The 24363-nt window shown below is 42.4% G+C and overlaps 2 protein-coding genes across 2 annotated transcripts; both read right to left on the reverse strand.

Moving 5' to 3' along the window:
* Positions 1 to 222: 222 nt before the first annotated feature.
* On the reverse strand, positions 223 to 11066 carry LOC124003145 (microspherule protein 1-like). The gene is given in 16 exon segments (XM_046311212.1): positions 223 to 1450; positions 1686 to 1813; positions 2155 to 2242; positions 2410 to 2492; positions 2645 to 2737; positions 2927 to 2955; positions 3067 to 3142; positions 5369 to 5507; positions 7997 to 8037; positions 8040 to 8104; positions 8369 to 8478; positions 8705 to 8869; positions 9495 to 9633; positions 9898 to 10072; positions 10179 to 10287; positions 10883 to 11066. Coding segments are annotated over 15 exon segments (1428 nt in total). The 5' UTR covers positions 10189 to 10287; positions 10883 to 11066; the 3' UTR covers positions 223 to 1363.
* A 5971-nt stretch (positions 11067 to 17037) lies between these two features.
* Positions 17038 to 24290, reverse strand: LOC124003988 (25-hydroxyvitamin D-1 alpha hydroxylase, mitochondrial-like). The gene is made up of 9 exons (XM_046312701.1): positions 23943 to 24290; positions 21515 to 21705; positions 20461 to 20657; positions 19913 to 20113; positions 19091 to 19254; positions 18624 to 18790; positions 18382 to 18463; positions 18027 to 18224; positions 17038 to 17837 (listed from the first exon to the last, which is right to left on the reverse strand). The coding sequence occupies exons 1-9, from the start codon at positions 24168 to 24170 to the stop codon at positions 17718 to 17720; spliced, it is 1548 nt and encodes a 515-aa protein (XP_046168657.1). The 5' UTR covers positions 24171 to 24290; the 3' UTR covers positions 17038 to 17717.
* Positions 24291 to 24363: the final 73 nt, after the last annotated feature.

A 24363-nucleotide genomic window follows, 5' to 3' on the forward strand; every position in this document is an offset into this window, starting at 1 on the left:
AAATTTTGTTGATGCCACAAGTCAACACTTATTATAGGCCAAATTATGGAGTAGAATAGTTATTTTTTTCATTGACTGCTGACAACTTTCAGATATGAATCATATCAAAGATAATACTGTAGCACCCATTTACAGAGTAAGAATGAAGAGTTGCAAAAAAAAAAAAAAAAACATTACTTATCCAACAGCCACAAGCAATTATTATGACACTTAGGAAATGGCTCAACTAATGACACATTTTAATCCAAGCGTTCATACAAAAATCAAACAAACTGTCACATTGACTTTTACATGGCTTTGGCTTAAGTAGCACTAATACATACATACACAATATCACTTTTTATGACTGATTCACTATCCTGGTCCTAAATGTATCTTTGCATGTACCAATTCAACCTAAACCTGTATGAACTAAAAGGAAACACAGTTTTAAAACAAATCCATTGTCTTAAAAGGCACTGTGGAACCTCCTGATATGAATCCCAATTTAAACTTTAAAACAAGACTAAACTGGTGTTACGGTCCTGTAGTTACAAGGAAAGTATCATTTAGGTTCTTTGAGATGAGATTCACCCTAAAATGTTCAGCAGCGGAAAGATATGTGATGTAGCCAAAGACCACAATCATTCTCAGAGTGTGTGTGTGTCGTGCTCTTACTCCACTGTATAACCATGACTAAAGGGGTTCCTGGTTACTTTCCTTCAAATCTGTGGTCCTTCATGTGGTCCTCGTCTACTAGGCTCCTGGGGGTGTCCATTAGGCTCCTGGTCGTGTCCATTGGTACGTTGCTCTGTATGAAGGAGCTGGCTGGGCAGTGGACACAGGCATGGGTCTTACCCTTAACTGCTTTTAACAATGCTGGTGCACTGACACACTAGCATTGCTGGGAATTGGGTTGCTAAAAAACAGAACAGGCGGGGGGGAGGGGGAGCAAGACATTTTTTTATTTTTTATTATTACAAAAAAACACAAGGAAGGGGTAACTGAAGTATTAGAACATGAAGGACAAACAATACAGCAACAAGACACTATCAAACATGTCTCAGTCTTTCCGCAACAGAGCAAGAAGTTAAATCAAATTCCATTTCAACTAACTCTGCCGGTGGTCTGGACGGTTGGGGAACTTGAGAAAAATGATATAAAAGGTATAATTTAACAGACTTTCCACATACTTTGATATTTTGTCTCAAATTCCCCTCGCTATAAGGACCAACCGTCAAGACCACCGGCAGAGTAAGTTGAGATATAATTTTATTAACTTCTGGCCTGCGGACTGTTCAGTTTTTGCAACCCAACTCCCAGCAATGCTTGTGTGCCAATGCACCAATGTTGCTAAAAGCAGCTATCTTGGCTTCTCTATCTCTCACTGCTGATTCATCTTAGCTGCTTCTGCCTTGATGAGTGAGATCAGCTCCTGGTTAATCAGAAACACAAAACGAAGACCTGCAATCTGGAGAAACAAATGACTTGTTGTGACATTCATGTATTAGTAGCGGTGGTTGTTATAGATCAGGTATTGTGAAGTAAAAAGCATGACAGGCAGACAGAATTCAATCTCAACTACGTAGTTTGTTGTTTATAAAAACAATTAGTCCCCTTTAAAACGTTTCTTCATCTCACGCTTCTTGCACCAGCTACCGTATAATACATGCTGCCATTTCAGTCTTCCAGAAGTTTCCACAAACCTCCACTACAGAGTTGTTGTTGAGTTTCCACTTGTTGCCCGACAGGACTGGTCTGCCGTCTATGTAGATGGGCCTGCGGCCCTCGTTGGCTATGAAGAAGTCTCCGTTGTTCTTCAGTTTAATTATCCCTGTACATTAGACAAACCGTTACAAACGGTTACAAACACACAATGAAAAACTAGATCAAGTCCTGATATGGGGCCATAATATTACTATATGATAGATGTTTATCAGAAAACAGTCATTTCAACAGGGTCTAATTTCACTATGGATAAGTGAGGACAGGGCAAGCACTGCCCTCTAGAGCCCAGATAATACAGGTTCTTCAGCATCAGACCCAGTGATAACAGATATGGTTTGCATCCAAAATGGCATCCTATTCCCTATTTAGTGCACTACCATAGGGTGCCATTTCAGTCACAGCCAATGTTAAATTATGTCCATGTCATGGTGCTGATAAGGGAGTCACCTTGTTTCCTGGAGATCTTCCAGGCAGGTCCTTCCAGAGACAGATCCACATCTATTTGCTTGTCCTTGGTGGCTCTGCCCAGGGTGATCTAGAGGAAGTCAGATTAGCGTCATAAAATATATAAAACATTTTCACATTTCATAAGCATACATTTCCATATAATGAACCTGCTCCACAGTCATCTTACTATGGTCCTAATATAATTTGGTAATGTACTGTAAATTCAGTTAATTCAATCTGAAATGAGCTGCTCACCTCTCGTGACCTCATAAGGTAGCGAACCATTCGGCCTCTCAGAGCTGCCAGCGTCTGGTTGTCAAAGTCTGGAGAGTTCATACCTGAGAACACAACATAAACCCCCTGCAAGACTGGCTTCTTACACACACACACACACACACACACACACACACACACACACACACACACACACACACACACACACACACACACACACACACACACACACACACACACACACACACACACACACCTGTGATGCTGTCCACCAGGACCTGCCAGCGTGGTAGCTCCTGCTCCAGCTGCCTTATCTCCTTCTTCTGATGGCGGTCAGATATCATCAGCTCTGAAAGTGGGGACAGAATGAGGAAGGGCAGCAGGAAAGAGAATGAGGAAGATGCCAGACTTCTAAGCCAACCAACATGCATTAAGGAACATGCATTCAGGTGCTTTGAATTTGATCAATGAAGCACCTTCTTAGATAGAACCTTGCACATTACTGACAGATAAAAAGGAGTCTGTTTGAGTAACTCACCATGCTCCAGCACCTCATCTCTGCTCTCCCTGGTTAACAAAACAGAGAAACTGATTAGAATGATGAGGAGAGGAGCTCTAAATTTTAACTCAGGGAAACTGGAAATGAATTGTGGTCAGAATGTTGACCGCTTCTCTTACTTTAGCTTAGCATCATCCACCAGCTGCTCAGCATCAGAGAAGTTGAGGACTTGGTCACCTTTAGGGAAAGGTTGGACTGAAAAAGAGAATCAAACCATACAATAAGGCTTCATATACAGCCCTTAACTTTTTATTAATTTTTTAAGCGTTGTTGGTTAAGTAAAAAATAGAAAAACAATTAATTAAAACAGCAGCAGTAAAAGAACAATCAAAGCTATATACAGGGGGTTCTGGTAGAGTCAATGTGCGGGGTCACCGGTTAGTTGAGGTAATTGAGGTAATATGTACATGTAGATAGAGTTAAAGTGACTATGCATAGAATATTAACAGAAAGTAGCAGCAGTGTAAAAGAGGGGTCTGGGTAGCCCTTGATTAGCTGTTCAAAGGTCTTATGTCTTGGGGGTAGAATCTGTTAAGAAACCTTTTGGACCGAGACTGGGTGCTCCGGTACCGCGTGCCGTAGCAGAGAGAACAGTCTATGACTCGGATGGCTGGAGTCTTTTTAGGGCCTTCCTCTGACACCGCCTGATATGGAGTTCCTGGATGGCAGGAAGCTTGGCCCCAGTGATGTACTGGGCCGTTCGCACTACCCTCTGTAGTGCCTTGACGAGCAATTGTGATACCAGGCAGTGATGCAACCAGTCAGAATGCTCTCGTTGTGCAGCTGTAAAACCTTTTGAGGATCTGAGGAGCCATGCCAAATCTTCTCAGTCTCCCGAGGGGGGAATAGGTTTTGTCGAGCCCTCTTCACGACTGTCTTAGTGTGTTTGGACCATGACAGTTTGTTGGTGATGTAGACACCAAGGAACTTGAAGCTCTCAACCTGTTCCACTACAGCCCGTCGATTAGAATGGGGGAGTGCTCGGTCCTCCTTTTCCTGTAGTCCACAATCATCTCATTTGTCTTCATCACGTTGCAGGAGAGGTTGTTGTCCTGGCACCACACGACCAGGTCTCTGACCTCCTCCCTATAGGCTGTCTCATCGTTATCAGTGATCAGGCCTACCACTGCTGTGTCGTCTGCAAAATTGATGGTGTTGGAGTCATGCCTTGCAAAGCAGTCATGAGTGAACAGGGAGTACAAGAGAGGACTGAGCACGCACCCATGAGGGGCCCCCATGTTGAGGATCAGCGTGGCGGATGTGTTGTTCCCTACCCTTATCACTGGTGGACAGCTCATCAGGAAGTCCAGGATCCAGTCACAGAGGGAGGTGTTAAGTCCCAGGGTCCTTAGCTTAGTGATGAGCTTTGAGGGCACTATGGTGTTGGATCCTGAGCTGTAGTCAATGAATAGCATTCTCAAATAGGTGTTCCTTTTGTCCAGGTGGGAAAGAGCAGTGTGGAGTGCAATAGAGATTGCATCATATGTGGACCTGTTGGGGCGGTATGCAAATTGGAGTGGGTCTAGAGGTTCTGGGTAATGGTGTTGATGTGAGCCATGACCAGCCTTTCAAAGCACTTCATGGCTACAGACGCGAGTGCGACGGGTCAGTAGTCATTTAGGCAGGTTACCTTAATGTTATTGGGCACAGGGACTATGATGTTCTGCTTGAAACAGGTTGGTTTTACAGACTCAGTCAGGGACAGGTTGAAAATGTCAGTGAAGACACTTGCCAGTTGGTCAGCGCATGCTTGGAGTACACGTCCTGGTAATCCATCTGGCCCTGCTGCCTTGTGAATGTTGATCTGTTTAAAGGTCTTACACACATTGGCTAAGGAAAGCGTGATCACACAATCGCCTGGAACGGCTGGTGCGCTCATGCATGTTTCAGTGTTACTTGTCTCAAAGCGAACATAGAAGTAATTTAGCTCGTCTGATAGGTTTGTGTCACTGGGCAGCGCGTGGCTGTGCTTCCCTTTGTAGTCTGTAATAGTTTGCAAGCCCTGCCACATCCGACGAGGGTCGGAGCCGGTGTAGTACGAGTTGATTTTAGTCATGTATTGATGCTTTGCCTGTTTGATGGTTCGTCGGAGGGCATAGCGGGAGTTCTTACTGGCTTCCGGGTTAGAGTCCCGCTCCTTAAAAGTGGCAGCTCTACCCTTTAGCTCAGTACGGATGTTGCCTGTAATCCGTGGCTTCTGGTTGGGGTATGTATGTATGGTCACTGTGGGGACAACGTCATCGATGCACTTATTGATGAAGCCAGTGACTGATGTGGTGACACCTCAATTCCATCAGAAGAATCCAGGAACATATTCCAGTCTGTATTAGTGCACTACTTTTGACCAGAGGCTATGGGAATAGGGTGGCATTTGGTACAAAGCATATGTAACGAACCAATTAGCCCGTTTGAGTTTCTCACCACTCTGGTCCTCCAGCAGGTAGTACTGTTTGAGCAGCTGCCAGTGCACCAGCAGGCTCTTGGGTGTGCGGGAGGGGTAGAACACACTGGGGTGCTTACTCAGCAGCTCCTGGAACACCTCCAGCTTGGGCTGACTGCTCTGTTCATCAGAAAACAAACATATTTAAACAAACCCGCACTCACTTCTTCAAACTGACACGCATATAGTGCCATCAATCCCATGTAAACATATGCAGCAAGAAAATTATTTCACCAATGGGCTCCCATAGTATTGGGATAGTTACATTTTTTGTTGTAGTGCCTCAGTACTCCAGCATTTTGGATTTGAAAGTATATATTGACTATGAGGTTAAAGTGCAGACTGTCAGCTTTAATGAGGGTATTTCCATCCATATCGGGTGAACCGCTTAGAAATTACAGCACTTTTTGTACATAGCCCCCCCCCATTTTAGGGGACTAAAAGCATTGGGACAAATTCACTCGTGTATTAAAGTAATCGAAAGTTGAGTATTCGGCCCCATATTCCTAGCAAGCAATGATTACATCAAGCTTATGATTCTACAAACACGTTTGATATATTTCCTGTTTGTTTTGATTGTGTTTCAGATTATTTTGTGCCCAATATAAATTAACTGTAAATAATGTATTGTCATTTGAGTCACTTTTTGTTGTTGTAAATAAGAATATAACATGTTTCTAAACACTTCTACATTAATGTGGATGCTAAAATGACTACGGATAGTACTGAATGAATCGTGGATGATGGGTGAAAAAGTTATATGCACAAATACCAAACTTCCCCCAAAAATACCAACCTCCCTGTTATTGTATTGGTGAGAGGCTAGCATGTCTTGGGGTATGATATTTGTGCAGCTGTAACTTTCTCACTCATTATTATTCACGATTCATTCAGGACTTACGTGCTAAGAATATGGGACCAAATACTAAACTTTTGACTACTTTAATGCACCCACCCGTAGCACGCACTCCAGCAGGTATATTTCACTGGTCATCCCTAAAGCTAATTCCACTTTTGGCCACCTTTCCTTCCAGTTCTCTGCTGCTAATGACTGGAACTGCAAAAATCGCTGAAGCTCACTAACTTCAAGCACCAGCTGTCAGAGCAGCTCACAGATCATTGCACCTGTACATAGCCCATCTGTAAATAGCCCATTTAACTACCTCATCCCCATACTGTATTTATTTATTTTTCTCCTTTGCACCCCAGCATCTCTACTTGCACATTCATCTTTTGCACATCTATCACTCCAGTGTTTAATTGCTATATCGTAATTACCTCGCCACTATGGCCTTATTGTATTGCCTTACCTCCCTTATCTTACCTCATTTGCACACACAGCATATATACTTTTTTTCTACTGTATTATTAACTGTATGTTTGTTTATTCCATGTGTAACTCTGTGTTGTTGTATGTGTCGAACTGATTTGATTTATCTTGGCCAGGTCGCAGTTGTAAATGAGAACTTGAGAACTCTCAACTAGCCTACCTGGTTAAATAAGGGTGAGAAAAAAATGCGCATAAGTGAACTTGTCCCAATACTTTTAGTTCCTTAAAATAGGGGGACTATGTAAATACAGCTCACCCGATATGGATGAAAATACCCTCAAACTAAAGCTGACAGTCTGCACTTTAACCCCATAGTCATTGTATCATTTCAAATTCAAAATACTGGGGTACAGAGCCAAAACAGAAAATGTGTCACTGGCCCAATACTTTTGGAACTCACTGTATACTCCAGCATAGTGGATATGAAATGATGTATGTCATACAAGACGACAGTACAGAATGTCACATTTTATTTGAGGGTGTATCTGTTTTACCGTTTAGAAATGAAAGCACTTTATGCATCCCTTCTCCATTTGAAGATGTCATATGTATTTGGACAAATTCACTTAATGTGTATTAAAGTAGTCAAATGTTTAGTATTTGGTCCCATACTCCTAGCACGCAATGACTAAGTCAAGCTTGGGACTCGTTCGATGCATTTGCAGTTTGTTTTGGCTATGTTTTGCCCAATAATAACGTAATGGTGAATGATGACTGGAGTAATAAACGTGTTCAGAAATATCTATTCTTACTTAAAAGTGACTCCAAGTTGACACGACATTATTCAGTTCCTCTTGGGTAAAACATAGTCATTGTGGTGTAGTCATTGTGTTCAAGGAATATGGAACCAAATACTAAACTTTTGACTTCTTTAATACACTAGAAGTGAATTTGTACAAATACTTATGAATTCTTCAAACATGGCATATGTATGAAAATATCCAGAATTCTTTTAATATATATTTTTTAAATAAAAAAATAAAAAAATATTGCCTAATATGAAAAATGCTGGAGTATAAAACCAACTTAAAAATGTTTGCTTCACTGTCCAAATACATACCGTGTGGACTGTATATGGTTCTGGTTTTTGATGTTTATTCAACCATCTCTGAACTGTGTGTATGATTAAAAAGGTTGAGATGCAATAGAGAGCTCAATAACTCTATATTTGGGCATTGCTTTGTGACTGACTCCATATTTCGAGAGCAAGAACTGAGCCATCTTCACCTGATGTGACTTCATATTTCAAACACCATTGAAACCACTCAGCCTCACTCACTGATGCAATCTTGGCCAGTAGAGCCTCCTCAGCCTGACCAAGAGAGCTTTGCTCTGGATTGCAGCAATGGCCTCCGGATGAAGCTGCCTCATCGCCTGCCATGCCAACCTATTACACAGAGACAGGGGTAGAACATTGTCACACATTAGAGAGATTTTATTTGCCTTTACTTGACCAGTCAAATCAACAATATTTGGTTGTCTATTACAATAACAGTATTGAGGTTAATTAATAAGGGGGAACAACAAATTTGACAGTGGTGGTCAAATGTGCTGGACGGAACGAGAAAGACAAAGAGAGGAAGGAAAAGGATAGGAGGAAGTGGATAGTAGGAGATGGCCAGGGGTGTGTGGGTTGTGGTGGAGCTCTTACTTAGAGATAACGGGGTCATAGAGCAGAGAGTACCAGCGCTCCTGGATCTCCCTCAGGGTGAAACGACAGCTGAATTTCACTCCCAGATGAACAGAGGTCAGATCTGTCGTCTAACAGAGCACACACACAATACAGACAGGCAGTTGTGCATTACCACATCATACATCCATAGAAAGATTATATGGATACATCATAAACACATTGAAAATTCATATTTTCCATTAATCAAGGTCAATGTTTACATAGTATATTACGCTGCCAAATTCCAATGGTTTATAGCACTGATGCTTCAGTTATATATCAATAGCCTCTCTCTACTGTCTTTAGGCCTATTACCTGTAGCACAGCGTTGATGAGCAGCAGGTCATCAGTGGGTTTCCAGCGGCCCAGGTCTTTAGTGATCTGGAGGGGCTGCTTGCTCTTCTTCACCCTCTTGGCGATGGGCGGGGGGGTGATCACCATAGTGAGGGGCGGCGTGAGGGCCGTGCTGGACTTGGACATCTGACATAGGGGATCATTGAAATGGGGAACCAATGAGGCATCTCCTTTGCCTTTTTCAGCATTTACTTTAGTAGGGATTTCATCAATGGTCAGACACCCTTAGTAGTTAAGAGTCTAGAGACAAATAAGGAACTGACCATATAAACAGCACAATAGTCTGCAGGTTGCAGTTTGTCATGAGTCTTGTCCTGAAGGCAGAACTCAGCGAATTTTCCTTAGACAGTCCAGCTGCAAAGTCAAAATTGGCTATATTGTAAAAACTCATGAAAATAAAAATAAAACTTAGCTTTTTGGTCTAAATGTAAGTTTAGGCATTAGGGATAGCAGTACGGTTAGGGTTAAGGTTTAAAATCATATTTTACGACTGTGGCTGTACCAGCTAGTGACCACTCTGCAGAGCTGCCTCCAGAACAAGACCCATGAGAAATTGCAACCAGCAGAGTATTGTGCTGTTTATATGGTATATAATTTTTTGGTAAGTTCTGAAAAATGCTAACCTGCTAATGGTCTAGCCATTTAATCAAGAGTAATTCAACAACTACCGGTATCTCCCTCTCTAACTTTCTCAATATGAGCTACCCATAAAAACACCACCCTCTCTTTGGATTCAATTCCACCTTCATACCTTCTTCTTCTCATTGGATGAGGGTTCGCTCCCAGAGCAGCGGATTGGCTCGATGACAGGTGGGCCCTTGACCCGGCTGGATGACTTGGCCAGGCTGCTCTCCACCAGTTCATCATCAAATTTCTTCCTTTTAATTGACCTAGGAGGAGAGGAACAGGTAAGATATCATATAGCAATCAAAGCTGCAACAGTGAGAACCCCTGAGCTTCCTTTCAGGCAGGCCTACTTCAAATTCAGAGGGTAGGTGATGCAGAATGAATGCTGTCCAATGGTCAGAAGTGTAGGCAGTTATTTTTAATCACTGAACTGTACAAGTTGTTAGATGTTCATATTTCAGGTTAAAACTGATGGAAAGATTGAAGCTAAAAAAGTGCCTGCAGAGACAAATGGGTAACGTTCAAACCTTGAAGAGCTCCTGCGATTGGGCACAACACCACCACCCCCAACAAATGCCTGTGTTGCTGTTCTTTTGATATCTTTCATCCCTGTCGACTCCTCGTCCTCTGAACGACTCTGTGTCCCAGCTGCTCCCATCGGTGCCCCAACCACAGATGCAGCTGCAGCACCTGCCTGCATATCTATCCCCACAGAGACAAATCTCAATGGTAGGCACTATGGATTATGATGACAACATAAATGGCAACAACTTGCAACAAAAAGCAGACAACCAAGAGACTTGCATACCTTTTTCCATGATGTTGTTCACAGTCCAGCGGTTTCGAATAAACGTTGAATAAAATAATGTTGCTACATTCGGCAGATGTCAATCAGACAACGTATCTCAGGTGGCAATCTGAGACGAGAGAGTAAGGTATTAGTCAGAGATGGGCGGTAAATGGGAAGCATGTACTCAACAAATATGGAGATTCGACTAGCAAATATCGACATTTACTGACGTATTGTACATCCAAAAAAAGATCCCGGTTATCACAAACCCTGCTTCCATGAATAGGTCGGAAGTCTACAACAGGTAGAGGTGCCGAATAGCCATTTTTACATACCGGCCGAAGTACATACCGGCCGTGAAGGCAGTACATTACGATAGTTGCTCATTAAAAATCTATATTTGGTGAGTAACGAATGTATTTTGACATTATTAAGCTTGAAAAGCTGGTGAATGGCTGCTTCTTGGGGCTGAAAGGAGATTCGCCATATCAACGTCTCCGTCCTGTAAGGCCAGATTCTGGTTCAAATGAAACTTGAGCTGATGAATGTGAGTTTGAATCGGGGCTTCCTGGGAATAGATATTTCGGCAAGTTGTGCTATGTATGCTATTGCTAGCTAGTTTGATGTCGATACAGCAGTAACGTTAATGGTCTTCAAAGCTAGGAACATTTCACATCATGGTTATCTAATGAAGCAGCCTCTTCGCTTATTCCTCTACTTACCTCGTCTCAGGCTGGTTTATCAGCCAACTAGAGTCTATTCAGGTACGTTGAACTTCGAATAAATCAACACAATTGCTATATGTTTCTGTTATATTCGAAATTAGCTAGCTAGTTACATTCATGCTAACAATAACAGAACGAAACACATTTCCGGTACGCACAGGAAATGTCGTTGGCCGTCGTCTTCATAATGTTCCGGTAACGTGCATTGTCGCCACCAACAGGACTGGCTCATTTACATCAGACTATCCATATCTATATCTTATGTCATGCCTTATTGGAATGGATTTATTGATAATATCTGTTGGAAAAAAGTTTGGATGTTGCCACACACATACCTACTTGTTAACAAAATGAAGGAAGTTTCCTTTAAAATTATTCATAAATATTATCCTGCCAACCACTATATGAAGACGTTTAAGGAAAACATCAACTAAAATTGCTCCTTTTGTAATGACCACCCAGGAACAGCTGTGCATCTTTTTTGGCATTGTATGCATGTAAGAAAACTGTGGCAAGACATCAGTAGGTTTATAATTGAACACATTTATGAAGATTTTACACTATTGTGGAGAGATGTACTGTTTGGATTCTTTACATACAATAGAAATAAGCTGTATGTAAACATTTGTATGTAATTCATTTCATTATTCTTTTGGCCAAATTTCATATACACAAATGTAAATTTACAAACAGAAAACCACATATTTGTACCCTACAAAAATAAATTGAATTGTATTTTAAGACGGTTAAATGCTCTACTAACAAAAAAGCTGTTAGAATTGTAAGTATATGTGCAGTATGTCCCTTAAGGTCCTTGTGTAATTGTAATGTGATATTGTACCCCCTAGCTCGATTGTCCATTGTTTGTAATCTATGTATGCTTATGTTCCCTCATGTGCTTTATGTATTGATTTATTGTTTAAAAAAAATATATATAAAAAGAGACTAGGGAGAAAGGAATGATTTTTAAATGGACTGCCCTTGCCCGGAAATTCGTCACTCGTTTATCCGTTTTCAGCCACCGGTAGCTTGTCGTTGCTTTATATGTGCTACAGTCAATCATGATTGTATGTCTACTTATATGAACTATATAATTATTAATATACGCCTAATGTATGATAGCTAGCAAATTAATTTGCTAACTAACGCTAGCCTGCTTAGCTACTTCTAAAGAAGGAAAATGTTATAGCACTCGTCACAACCTAACATGGTGATCAGACCGCACACGCCATCGCGCGCATGTTGATTTTGTCCACCCACACCAGACGCGATCAGGACACGCAGGTTGAAATATCAAAACAAACTCTGAACCAACTATATTTATTTGGTGACAGGTCAAAAACCATGAAACATTCTTCTTCTTTGGACTTTATATGGTGGTTGGCATCAACTTTAAGGTGCACTACCAACTGGACTGGAGTGTGGACGTCAGTTTGTCTCAATCACCCATGTGGGTATATGCTCCTAAAAACCAATGAGGAGATGGGAGCGGCGGAACTTGCAACGTGTCAAGCGTCGTGAGCAGTGTGGGTTCAATGATGAAATAACATTTATGTATACATTTGTTTTTGCACCCACACTGCTCACACATGTCAGTGTGCGTTTGCATAGCCAGGCGCTAAAGTCGAACTTGGTTCTATTTGTGACGCTTGATGCGCTGCAAGTCCCACCTCTCCCATCACCTCATTGGATTTTAGGAGCATATACCCATGTGGGTGATTGAAAGATGAACTAAGGTCCACAGTCCAGTTGGTAGTGGTAATGCACCTTAAAGTTATTTGCCAACCTCCATATCAAGTCCGAAGAAGAAGAAGCCTGAAGGAGGAGCGATTACGAGAAACTAACTCAGTTTACCCTTTTATCTGTGAATTACTTATTGGATTAGAGGATCTTGTGCATTTCAGGTAAAATAGCAACCCAGTGTTTATATCCCAGGACAAATTAGCTAGCAACAGCAAGCTAGCTAGCTAAATTGCTAGAAATGTTTATTGCTTTTCAGTCTGTCCCCAAATTAATATAGTTGGTTCAGTGTTCGTTTTGATATTTCAACCTGTGTTCCCTGATTGCGTCTGGTGTGGGTGGACAAAATCAGCATGGCGCATGCGGACCCAAGCGAGTGTTGACCAAATTTGACACTTTGAAAAAAACGCCACCTGCTGGAGACAATAGATTTTTGGCCCAGTAATACCTCTCGATTCACCGCTTCCTCTCTGTTTACATAAGTGGTTGGCCCCAAAATGTTTGCACTTTATTTCAATGTGATTCTCTGTGATAAAAATACATGCTATGTGGTTCGAGTAGCTATGTGAACTCATAGGATATGTGCAATTAATGATGACTGGTGGTTTAGTCAAAACACCCTTTTTTTCCCAGAGATACTCCTAATATCTCTGGTTTTACCCATAGAAATATAATTTTATGGTTTACCACAGAGGTTCTAAACTCAGAGGCCCAACATTGCGAAACTTCCAGGAATGCTTGCGAAGGAGACTCGGTAGACCAGAGTTCGGGGTTTGAGAAGTCAATGAGAGAAATAAAAAATTCTTCCTTAGTTGTTCATTTTCTCAAAATTTAAAGGCACAACCTAGATTTGACCCAGTCTTAAGTAGCTGAACATGTTATTATTCCAACTGCGTGAACGTGACAAACTGATACGTTGACATTATCATCAAAAACAACTTTACATCAAAGGGATGCCTTTGATTAGATGGCCTGCACATGTGAAGTTCGGCACGAGATTAGACCATTAGACCTGAAGATGTGTTTCTAGGCATGAGTTAGCCAAGGTTGCAGTGATATCGCAAAGCAGTTTCTACATATCTTCATACTGAACCATCTTTGAATTTACCAACAGATTCACAAAGGACTATTTATTTTATAGAACTTTATTCAAAAAAATTAGGATGAAGAATCACACTAATCAATTGGGCAACTCTGAAAAAGCTAAATCAATCATCAAAATCTATCGTTTGTGTTACCAATTTCAGCTTTTGCTATTAACTTTCCACCTATACAATCATATACCACTGATGTACCCCACCTCCACATCCCCTTCAACACACCCTGCTATGTGTTGTCTGTTTACCAGACAACAGACAATATACAAACTATACCTCTGAGTCAGTATAGCCACCTACAGGCACAGACACACTGCTTTACAGTCAGTCACCTGTTAAAGTCCAGCACAGACACCTAAGGCCCCCACCTCTGCTGCTGCCTCTGCCAGGCAGAGGGGGAAAAGAAGAGAAAAAAAAGAGCCTCTGAATCATTAACCATTTTGGAAACATTTCAGCTCTGACTGAATTTATATTATTGAACTATTACCTCCAATAGACCAACAGCCACTGGCTATAGATGTTTTTGTTCTGGCATTTCAATCCACCAAAACCACAACCACCCCTTTAGGCAGTCTTCAATATTAATTCTAGGCCTATTCATGTATAATACATGAACATGCACCATATGTTTACAGCTGTGTTGGTAATGCATTGTTCTGTTCATAACCAGAACATTTTGGAGAGTTAAGCAAGTTTAATTGCAGGTAAAGTGTGTTTGGTATTTTACTCAGAAAGAGATGCATACCCATCACAAGAACACATTACTTGAGTAGACCTCTTACTGCAGTGTACCCTTTAACACAACTTCTAATCTAGAGGGTTGATTCCTGTCAGTCAACCTTTGTTCCTGTGTGATTGGGGTCTTTTTGGACAGTCAGGGGTTTTGTAAAAAAAAAACTCACTTTCATCAGTCATCCACAGGGCAGCCAAAGATTAGATAGGAGGATGAGGGTTTTGTAGAATGTATGTGGGGGTAGAGCAGTTATGTGATGCATACTGTTGACTTGCAAACTTAGCACTAATGTACAGGAGGTAGCACAATGAATGTCCCCACAGACACGTCTCACAGGAAGAGCAATACCCAGCAGCGGCATTCATGTCTAAATATTATCCAATCAGTTTGAACCACAGACAAGCTACAACCAGAATGCCTGACAGGAAAATATGCCCCAAGCTAGCGTGACTTTCACATTTCTAGGAAAACAGAAGACCATGCATACATGTATGACATTCTTTTAATGGCGAACAATTACAAAATGATTTTGTACCCTTTTTATAATGTGTTATGCCAACAGAGAAAAAAAGCATTTTGAAGCACCACATCATACAAGTCACGTCAGGTTCTAGATGTAGAAAAAGGCTAACACACAAATATTTTTTTTGACGTAAGTGATACAGACAACTCACAGAGGATACATAGTTTTGTACAACTGAGTACGACTTCATATAAGACTTTTAAAAAGACAAGTGTTTGTAAACAGAGTAACCCAGGTGGGAGGATATGAAGCACCATGTTAGTCCCACCAGCTGCCATTTTTCACTAAGACTCTAATGAGCACTATATAAGCACCATATGAGCACCATTCTGATAGAAACATCACAGTTTTGTCCAAACTAATAATAATTCAACAACACTCTTCTAAAGGCAGTACACGGCATATTTATAAGCATTTTTTAGCATCTTCATCAGCAATGCGTAAACATTTAATAAATGCAACTGAAGTTTGGTTTGGCTTGGCCTCTGCCAATCTATGATTTAAATTAGAGAGGAATAAGTTGCTTTCTGTTTGTCTAAGCTAAGGAATGAGTTAGAACTGTTCTTGTTATGAACAGAACAATGCATTACCAACACAGCTGTAAACATAAGTTGCATGTTCTAGTATAATACAGTACCAGTCAAAAGTTTGGACACACCTACTCCATTCAAGGTTTTTTCTTTATTTTTGTACTATTTTCTAAATTGTAGAATAATAGTGAAGACATAAAAACAATGAAATTACACACATGGAATCATGTAGTAAACAAAAAAGTGTTAATCAAATCCAAATTTATTTTATATTTGAGATTCTTCAAAGTAGCCACCTTTTTGCCTCGATGACAGCTTTGCACACTCTTGGCATTCTCTCAATCAGCTTCACCTTGAATGCTTTGCCAATAGTCTTGAAGAAGTTCCCACATATGCTGAGCACTTGTTGGCTGCTTTTCCTTCACTCTGCGGTCCACTTCATCCCAAACCATCTCAATTGGGTTGAGGTCGGGTGATTGGAGGCCAGGTCATCTGATGAAGCACTCCATCACTCTCCTTCTTGGTCAAATATCCCTTACACAGCCTGGAGGTGTGTTAGGTCATTGTCCTGTTGAAAAACAAGTGATCGTCTCACTAAGATGGGATGGCGCAAACCAGATGGGATGGCGTATCGCTGCAGAATGCTGTGGTAGCCATGCTGGTTAAGTGTTCCTTGAATTCTAAATAAATCACTCACAGTGTAACCATCAAAGCACCCTCACACCATATCACCACCTCCTCCATGCTTCACGGTGGGAAACACACATGTCGAGATTATTCGTTCACCTACTCTGCGTCTCACAAAGACACGGCGGTTGGAACCAAAAGCTCAAATTTGGACTGTTCAGACCAAAGGACAGATTTACACCGGTGTAATGTCCATTGCTCGTGTTTCTTGGCCCAAGCAAGTCTCTTCTTCTTATTGGTGTCCTTTAGATGTGGTTTCTTTGTAGCAATTCATCCATGAAGGCCTGATTCACACAGTCTCCTCTGAACAGTTGATGTCGAGATGTGTCTGATACTGGAACTCTGAAGCATTTATTTGGGCTGCAATTTCTGAGGCTGGTAACTCTAATGAACATATCATCTGCAGCAAAGGTAACTCTGGTTCTTCCTTTCCCGTGGCGATCCTCATGAGAGCCAGTTTCATCATTGACTGCACTTCGAGAAACTTTCAAAGTTCTTGACATTTTCCGGATTGACTGACCTTCATGTCTTAAAGTAATGATGGAATGTCGTTTCTCTTTGCTTATTTGAGCTGTTCTTGCCATAGTATGGACTTGGTATTTTTACCAAATAGGGCTATCTTCTGTATATCAACCCTACCTTGTCACAACCCAACTGATTGGATCAAACACATTAAAATACATTCCACAAATTAACACCTGTCAATTGAAATGCATTCCAGGTGACTACCTCATGAACTGGTTCAGAGAATGCCAAGAGTGTGCAAAGCTGTTGTCAAGGCAAAGGGTGGCTACTTTGAAGAATCTCAAATATAACTTTTGATTAACACTTTTTTCGGCTACTCCATGATTCCATATGTGTTATTTCATAGTGTTGATGTCTTCACTATTATTCTACAATGTAGAAAATAGTAAAACATATTTTTTTACAAAAATACTCTTGAATGAGTAGGTGTGTCCAAATGTTTTACTGGTACTACACAAATAGGCCTATAATAAATGAATCTTGAAGACTGCCTAAAAGGGGTGATTCTGGTTTTGGTGGACTGACCATTACATGCTATGATCAAGATGCATACTTGCAACTTAATTTAATCAAATCAGTAAAATTGCAATTCATGTCTAGTTAGGTGAGAGGAACATAATGTAGTTATCAGAGATTCCACTGGGAATATCATTGGCTACTGGTAATATCATTGGCTACAATCTAAACCACAAGTAAGTATAAGTGATATTGCACTCATGAGCATTATTGAATAAAGCACAAAGTTTAAGTGGTGCAAGGGTAATCAACCTGGTATTGAGATGGAAAATCACTTGTCATTAAAGTACTATGCCCAAACCATCTGGGCTTGAGTTCTGAGGGTCTGAGGGCCTGGTCTGTGGGTTGAGGCCTGCAGGGTTTCAGCTTCAGTTGGGCCCTCTTTATCCCCCAGTGCTCCCATTTGTCTCACTCTGAGAGACTGGGATTGTCAGTCACTGTCAAATGCACATAGCTAGTGTTCAGCATGTTATTGGCTCGCTCATCTCTCGATGAACTGCAGGTTGATCTCGCTCTCTGGCACCAGCAGTGTCCGGGTCATGGGTTTGACTGCTGCACCACTGCCTTCTGGATCGGGCTTCACATCAAACTGCATCAGAATCTGAGGGGACCAGGAGAGGGGTTGAGAAAATGAGAGGGCGCCCCTCACATGTACAGTACTTGGAAGAATGGAAGTCCGCTATGAGGATGAAAATGTACTAGGACTCAAAACGCTATGGAAATTATATGTCATTTACAGAGAACCTCACTGCCAAAGCCTAGCTGTAAAAGTGATCAAAGATCTACTCACTCGTGCCAGTGCCAGGTAGACCTCCAGCTCTGCAATGCGGCGGCCGATGCAGCTGCGTTTGCCCACGCCGAAGGGCACTGAGGCGTAAGGGTGGTGGCCTTTGTACCTGTTCAGCCAGCGATGGGGCTGGAATGTATCCGGGTTCGGGAAAAATGCTGCATTCCGGGATGTGGCGAAGTGGCAGAGGGTGATCAGAGTCTGGATAAGATAGACTTGTGAATTGGTAGGAATCCGTTTGAAAAAACTTGGTAAAATCCTTCCATTACATATGTTTGCCTTCTTCCCACCTTAATATCACATCAGATTGTTCCAAAAATTTGGACAAAGAAGCACTCAACATCAAGTCAACACTTACGTTTTTGGGGAGGAGGTAGCCTCCGACCTGGATGTCTTTGTCAGCGATGACCCTGGAATTGGCCGCAATAACAGGATAAAGTCTGGAGAAGCCAAAACATAACAATGTCAGTGTGACTGATCAGTCTAATGCTTGATCGATTGGTTGTAGTTGATTGAATCAGGGGTACATAGTTCATTCAAATTGGTAGTGGATGAATTGAGCTCCCCTTAATTACATAATGAGGTACTATGAGCACTTACCTGAGCACCTCCTTCACCACAGCCTTCATGAGGGGCATGCGAGCCACGTCAACAGCCCCAGGCACCCTCCGACCCCCCATCACGGCCAGTACCTCCTCCCTCAGTGAGGCCTGCACCTCGGGGTGCCGAGATAGTTCGTACAGGGACCAGGACATGGTGCTGGAGATCTGAACACACACAAGACACAACAGGTCAGTACGCCAGAAGGATGATTCACCATAAGGTCACTAGCAGTGGATGGAGAGGATAGTGAGCTCCTTACTGCTTAAGAAGAGGTAGTATGCTGTGATTTACTCAATTATATAGTATACTTTTGACTAGGAGTGAGAGGAAATGGAGATGTATGACTATTGGATATTTTATAAACTAATAGTAAAGAGCAGGCTCAAAGATGGAGCGATTAGGGCAGAGAAGACAATGAGGAGGGAGAGATGCAAGAGGAAGAAGACATGAGAGTTTGTCTTCACCGTGTCCACCCCAGCCAGAAGCATCTCCGTGACGTTGCTGTACACCGTCTTCATGGGCAGCCCTGTGCGGGTCAGGAAGTAGGTCAGATATCGCCCCTCCACCTCCTCTCCCCGCGCCACCTTCTCCGCTTCCTCCTTCAGACGCTGGTCAATGTGACCTTTAGCTGCAAGGAGAGAGATCAGAGTAAAAAAATCTCAGATCTGGGTTCAAATACTCTTTAAAATATTTGAAATACTTTCAGCGTTTGCTTTAGCCTAACGAATGCCAGATGGGCGGGGCTTGCATTGGTTCCAAAGCACTAATCATCAATCAATTCCAGCTGAAGTATTTCAAATAGTTTTTGAACCCAGATCTGAAGGAGCTCTAGTCCAACTAAGGGAATCTGTATAGCTTGGAAAATAAAAAATAGACCTCTGGGAAAGCTTAATACAGGGATTACATGTGATGAATGGAAGGCAGCCACATGCACTATGGGTCCTACAGAATGGGAACTATTTATAGCAAGTTACTAGAAATCGATCTGTAGAGGGTAACTAACCACTGGGGGCATCTAATAATTCTAAGTAGGTCAGTGAAGTTAAATAGATCTAATGTAAAAAGTGATATGTACTAAAGAGTTGACAGAATTAAACCAAGGTGGAGCCATTTATTTGTCACATGCTTCGTAAACAACAGTTGTAGACTAACAGTGACATGCTTACTTATGGGCCCTTCCCAACAATGCAGAGGGGAAAAAATATATATAATAGAATGATAATAACACAAGGAATAAATACACCATATGTAACAATAGTATGAGGCTATCAAAGATGGCAGCTCACCGAATTGGAAAATGTAGTCCCAGCATTGGCAGAAAGTGTCCCAGGGCATGGGAAACAGCTTGTGTAACCAGGCGGGCATAGCCATGGTGAGGAGTGTCATGACAAACATGGTGTTAATTGACTTGATGAAACACTCTGTCTCCATGGGAACCACAGGGTCTAGGCAACCAATCTTGGACTCGAACAAGACTGAGGAGATCCCTGCAGAGAGGATGACAGGCACAGGTCAAGGGTGAGAAGGGTTTGAAGGGCTTTCCAGAAGGGCTTTGTTTGTTTTCCCTCTGTAATACAGATCCAATCAAGCCTATTATAGACTTGTCAGAATACCCTATCCTACCATACACAAGTAAGTGGTGGTAATAGACAAAACTAGAAGCCCACAATGCTAATTGACTTTGGTACAATAAAGTTGCTTCCTGATCTTGTGTCTTATTACAGGACTGATCTCAGATAACCTCACACCTGACCTCGGATGCTGAACTCATATGCCACCGTGTAAAAGTAAAAATAAAAACAAAGAGAACAGGTTGAGTGCAAATAGGTCTTACCTTCAAGGCCGAAGAGGTAGAACTCACTGCTGATGTTCGGGACGAGACCGCAGGGGTTCTGGTGCCTGCTGCGGCGGAGCTTAGCAATGAGGTCATCAACAACGGCATTTAGAGTGGTGTCGTAGGCCTCCACCGCCTTTGGATGTAGCATGTGCTTCCCCAGGAGAGTCCGCACCGCCTGCCACTCCTCCCCTTCACTGAAGAGAGTTAAGGTTAGCGTTGCAAAATTCCTAGAACTTTCAATAAATTCCATGACTTTCCCGAAAATTCCTGTAATAAGGAGGGAATAAGCAGGAAATCCGAATCCTCCAACCAGGTTTTTTGGAAAACCAGGGAATTTATTTAAAGTTCCCAGCGATTTTCAACCCTAAGTAAGGTAAACAGAAAATAATGTCATCAATGAGTTTGCACAGGAAACATCCAATAGTTTACATGTTTTATACAGGCTGAGCCAACTGTAACTGTAGGCTACTTAATTGAACTGTAATTGAACTGTGAGCATTTTCATTTTCCTGATCATTATGTTATAACCCATAGGTAATAATAGATCATAGGCTGACATCTGTCTCTTTCCTGAGTCTCTGTCTGTGTCTGTCTGGCTTCTAGACCAATTAGTCCTTTGTCTTAAAGGGATACTTCAGGATTTTGGCAAACTCATGGATACCATTTATATGTCTCTGCATCCAGTGTGAAGGAAGTTAGAGGTAGTTTTGCTAGCCAATGCTAACTAGTGTTAGCACAATGACTGGAAGTTGATACCATAGACTTCCATTCATTGCCCTAAACGCTAGTTAGCAATTGTGCTAATGCCAGTTAGCAACTTCCTTCAAACTGCACACAGAGACATGGTATCCACGAGTTCATCAGACTCTAGGGAAGTAGATAAAGGGCTTCATTGCCAAAATCCTGAAGTATCCTTTTAAGTCTTTGTTTCATCTCTGTTAATCTTTCCTGCTTCCTGTCAACAGCACATGAACCTGATGTCAGAACAGCTCAGATTAGCATGACAAGCATGGGAGGGGAGACAGCAGAGGAGGAGAGTGATGGTACCCACGCTGTGAGCAGCCCGTAGCCATGACCTCGTTGTTTCCTGTAGTCCTTCCAGGAGGAGAGGTCAGAGCGGATGGGGGTCTTGCCCTCCTGCCTCAGAACTTGCTCAATCAGGGCTGGCTCTGCCACGTGCACCGTCAGGATAGGGCCGAAGCTGGCCTTCCACATCGGCCCATAGCGCTTCACACCCTCAATCTGGGAGAAGACAACACATTAGTACACAACGCATATAGATGGCATGATTCACTGGAGATGGAACCATCCATAGAATTAGAAATAATCTATTTCTATGGATGTAGCATCAACATGTTGTGAGCAGACCTAGCTGCAGTTCTATGACTGTACGTACATGACTGTACATACATACCCCAACCAGAAGCTATGGATTACATGCAACATCCACACTGAGCTAAAGGGTAGAGCTGCCACTTTCAAGGAGTGGGACTCTAACCCGGAAACATATAAGGAATCCCGCTTTGCCCTCCAACAAACCATCAAACAGGCAAAGAGTCAATACAGGATAAAGATTGAATCGTACTACACCGGCTCCGATGCTCGTCGGATGTGGCAGTGCTTGCAAACTATTACAGACTACTACACCTCCCTCTGCAACTGAATCCTGGACTTCCTGATGGGCCGCCCCCCAGGTGGCAAAGGTAGGCATCAACACATCTGCCACACTGATCATCAACACAGGGGCCCCTCAGGGGTGCATGTGCTCAGTCCCCTCTTGTACTCCCTGTTCACACATGACTTCATGGCCAGGCACGACTCCAACGCCATCATTAAGTTCGCAGGTGGCACAACAGTGGTTGGCCTGATCACAGACAAAGATGAGACAGCCTATAAGGAGGTCAGAGACCTGGCCGTGTGGTGTCAGGACAACAACCTCTCCCTCAACGTGATCAAGAGAAAGGAGATGATTGTGGACCACAGGAAAAGGAGGACCGAGCACGACCCCATTCTCATCGACGGGGCTGTAGTGGAGCAGGTTGAGAGCTTCAGGTTCCTTGGTGTCCACATCACCAACAAACTATCAAGGTCCAAACACACCAAGACAGTCGTGAAGAGGGCACGAAAAAGATTGACTGAAAAGATTTGGCATGGGTCCTCAGATCCTCAAAAAGTTCTACAGCTGCACCATCGATAGCATCCTGGCTGGTTGCATCACTGCCTGGTATGGAAACTGCTCGGGCCTTCGCCCGCAAGGCACTACAAGAGGGTAGTGCGTACGGCCCAGTACTACACTGGGGCCAAGCTTCCTGCCATCCAGGACCTCTATACCAGGTGGTGTCAGAGGAAGGCCCCTAAAAAAAAAGACTCCAGCCACCCTAGTCATAGACTGTTCTCTACCGCACCGCAAGTGGTACCGGAGCGCAAAGTCTCGGTCCAAAAGGCTTCTTAACAGCTTCTACCCCCAAGCCATAAGAATCCTGAACAGCTAATCAAATGGCTACCCAGACTATTTGCATTGCCCCCCCCCTTTTACACTGCTGCTGCTACTCTCTGTTTATTATCTATGCATAGTCACTTTAACTCTACCTACATGTACATATTACCTCAATTACCTCGATTAACCGGTTCCCCCGCACATTTACTCTGTACCGGTACCCCCTGTATATAGCCTTGCTATTGTTATTTTACTGCTGCTCTTTATTTTATTTTTTTACTAATTCATTTTTTTACTTAACATATATTTTTCTTAAAACTTCCATGTTGGTTAAGGGCCTGTAAGTAAGCATTTCACTAAGGTCTAAACCTGTTGTATTTGGCCCATGTTTTAAATTAAATTTCATTTGATTTTAAAACTGCTTGATGTAAAGTGTAAGGACAAAATCTGTAGAAATACTTTCAAAGCTTTGGGAGCACCCGTCAAGCTGTGATAGAAAGGTTTGTGCTTTGCTCCTTGTGCTCCCCATCTACACCTATGAGGCAGCAGGTATTTCCCAAAGCACAGAAAAGTGCCCTAGTGGCCTACGGCACTTTCCTGCTCAATGCCCTATCAGTGTAAAAGAACTGATGTATGTATACCATTTAGCTAACATAGTCTATGCATAAGCAACTGCATGTCTGGTGCATTTAGGTCATCACAGTATAGTTTATGTTGGCCCTCTCATTGCTTTTTAATTGCTGGGCACTTACATTACACACTGGTGGTTAAGTTATACAGTCGCCTACAAGTAAGGAGAGGCTGTGACAGAGTGTCTGCCCTACAAGACCATGCCACACCAAACAGCAATGCCATAACCTATATATTACAAGACAATGTGTGATGACCAGTTAAATCTGCCAATGAAACATTCCTTAAGGTATTTCTGTTTGTCAGACATTATGAAACACCAATCCCATACATTCACGCGCCTGTCTTGCTTCAATAGAAAGAAAGTCGTGAATTAAAAAAAAAAAATGAACAAGTCATCAAAATAATTTACCTGCAGCTCGTGGAGGCGGGACAGTCCCCTTTTGGCGAAGAGGTCCCATACAAATTTGGCGACGGTATGTCCCGGCATTTCCTCCAGAGTTTTCACCCTGTGCGCCGCCTCTATCTTCTTCCGGCAAACTGAGCTCTCAGCCCAATTCTCCATCCACTTGATCAGCGGGGTCATACTGCGACCAGACACTTTGAGGGCTTGCTGCAGCATTATTTTTGCTATGTTCATGTACTGGTAGGGAAACACATGCAAGTCTATTGGGTATCGGTGCTCATCTTGCACCAAGGCACCAATACACTATTTATACCGCTCGACCCATGTCGGACTGGGACCTGCGCGACATAGAGTTGTTAAGTTTCTCATTGGGGGCCAATTAAAGCGAATCCTGGCGTCGACCCCACCCAGTGGCAAGATTTTGGAC

This window comes from Oncorhynchus gorbuscha, linkage group LG18 (genome assembly GCF_021184085.1).
Source record: "Oncorhynchus gorbuscha isolate QuinsamMale2020 ecotype Even-year linkage group LG18, OgorEven_v1.0, whole genome shotgun sequence".
Taxonomy (NCBI): domain Eukaryota; kingdom Metazoa; phylum Chordata; class Actinopteri; order Salmoniformes; family Salmonidae; genus Oncorhynchus; species Oncorhynchus gorbuscha.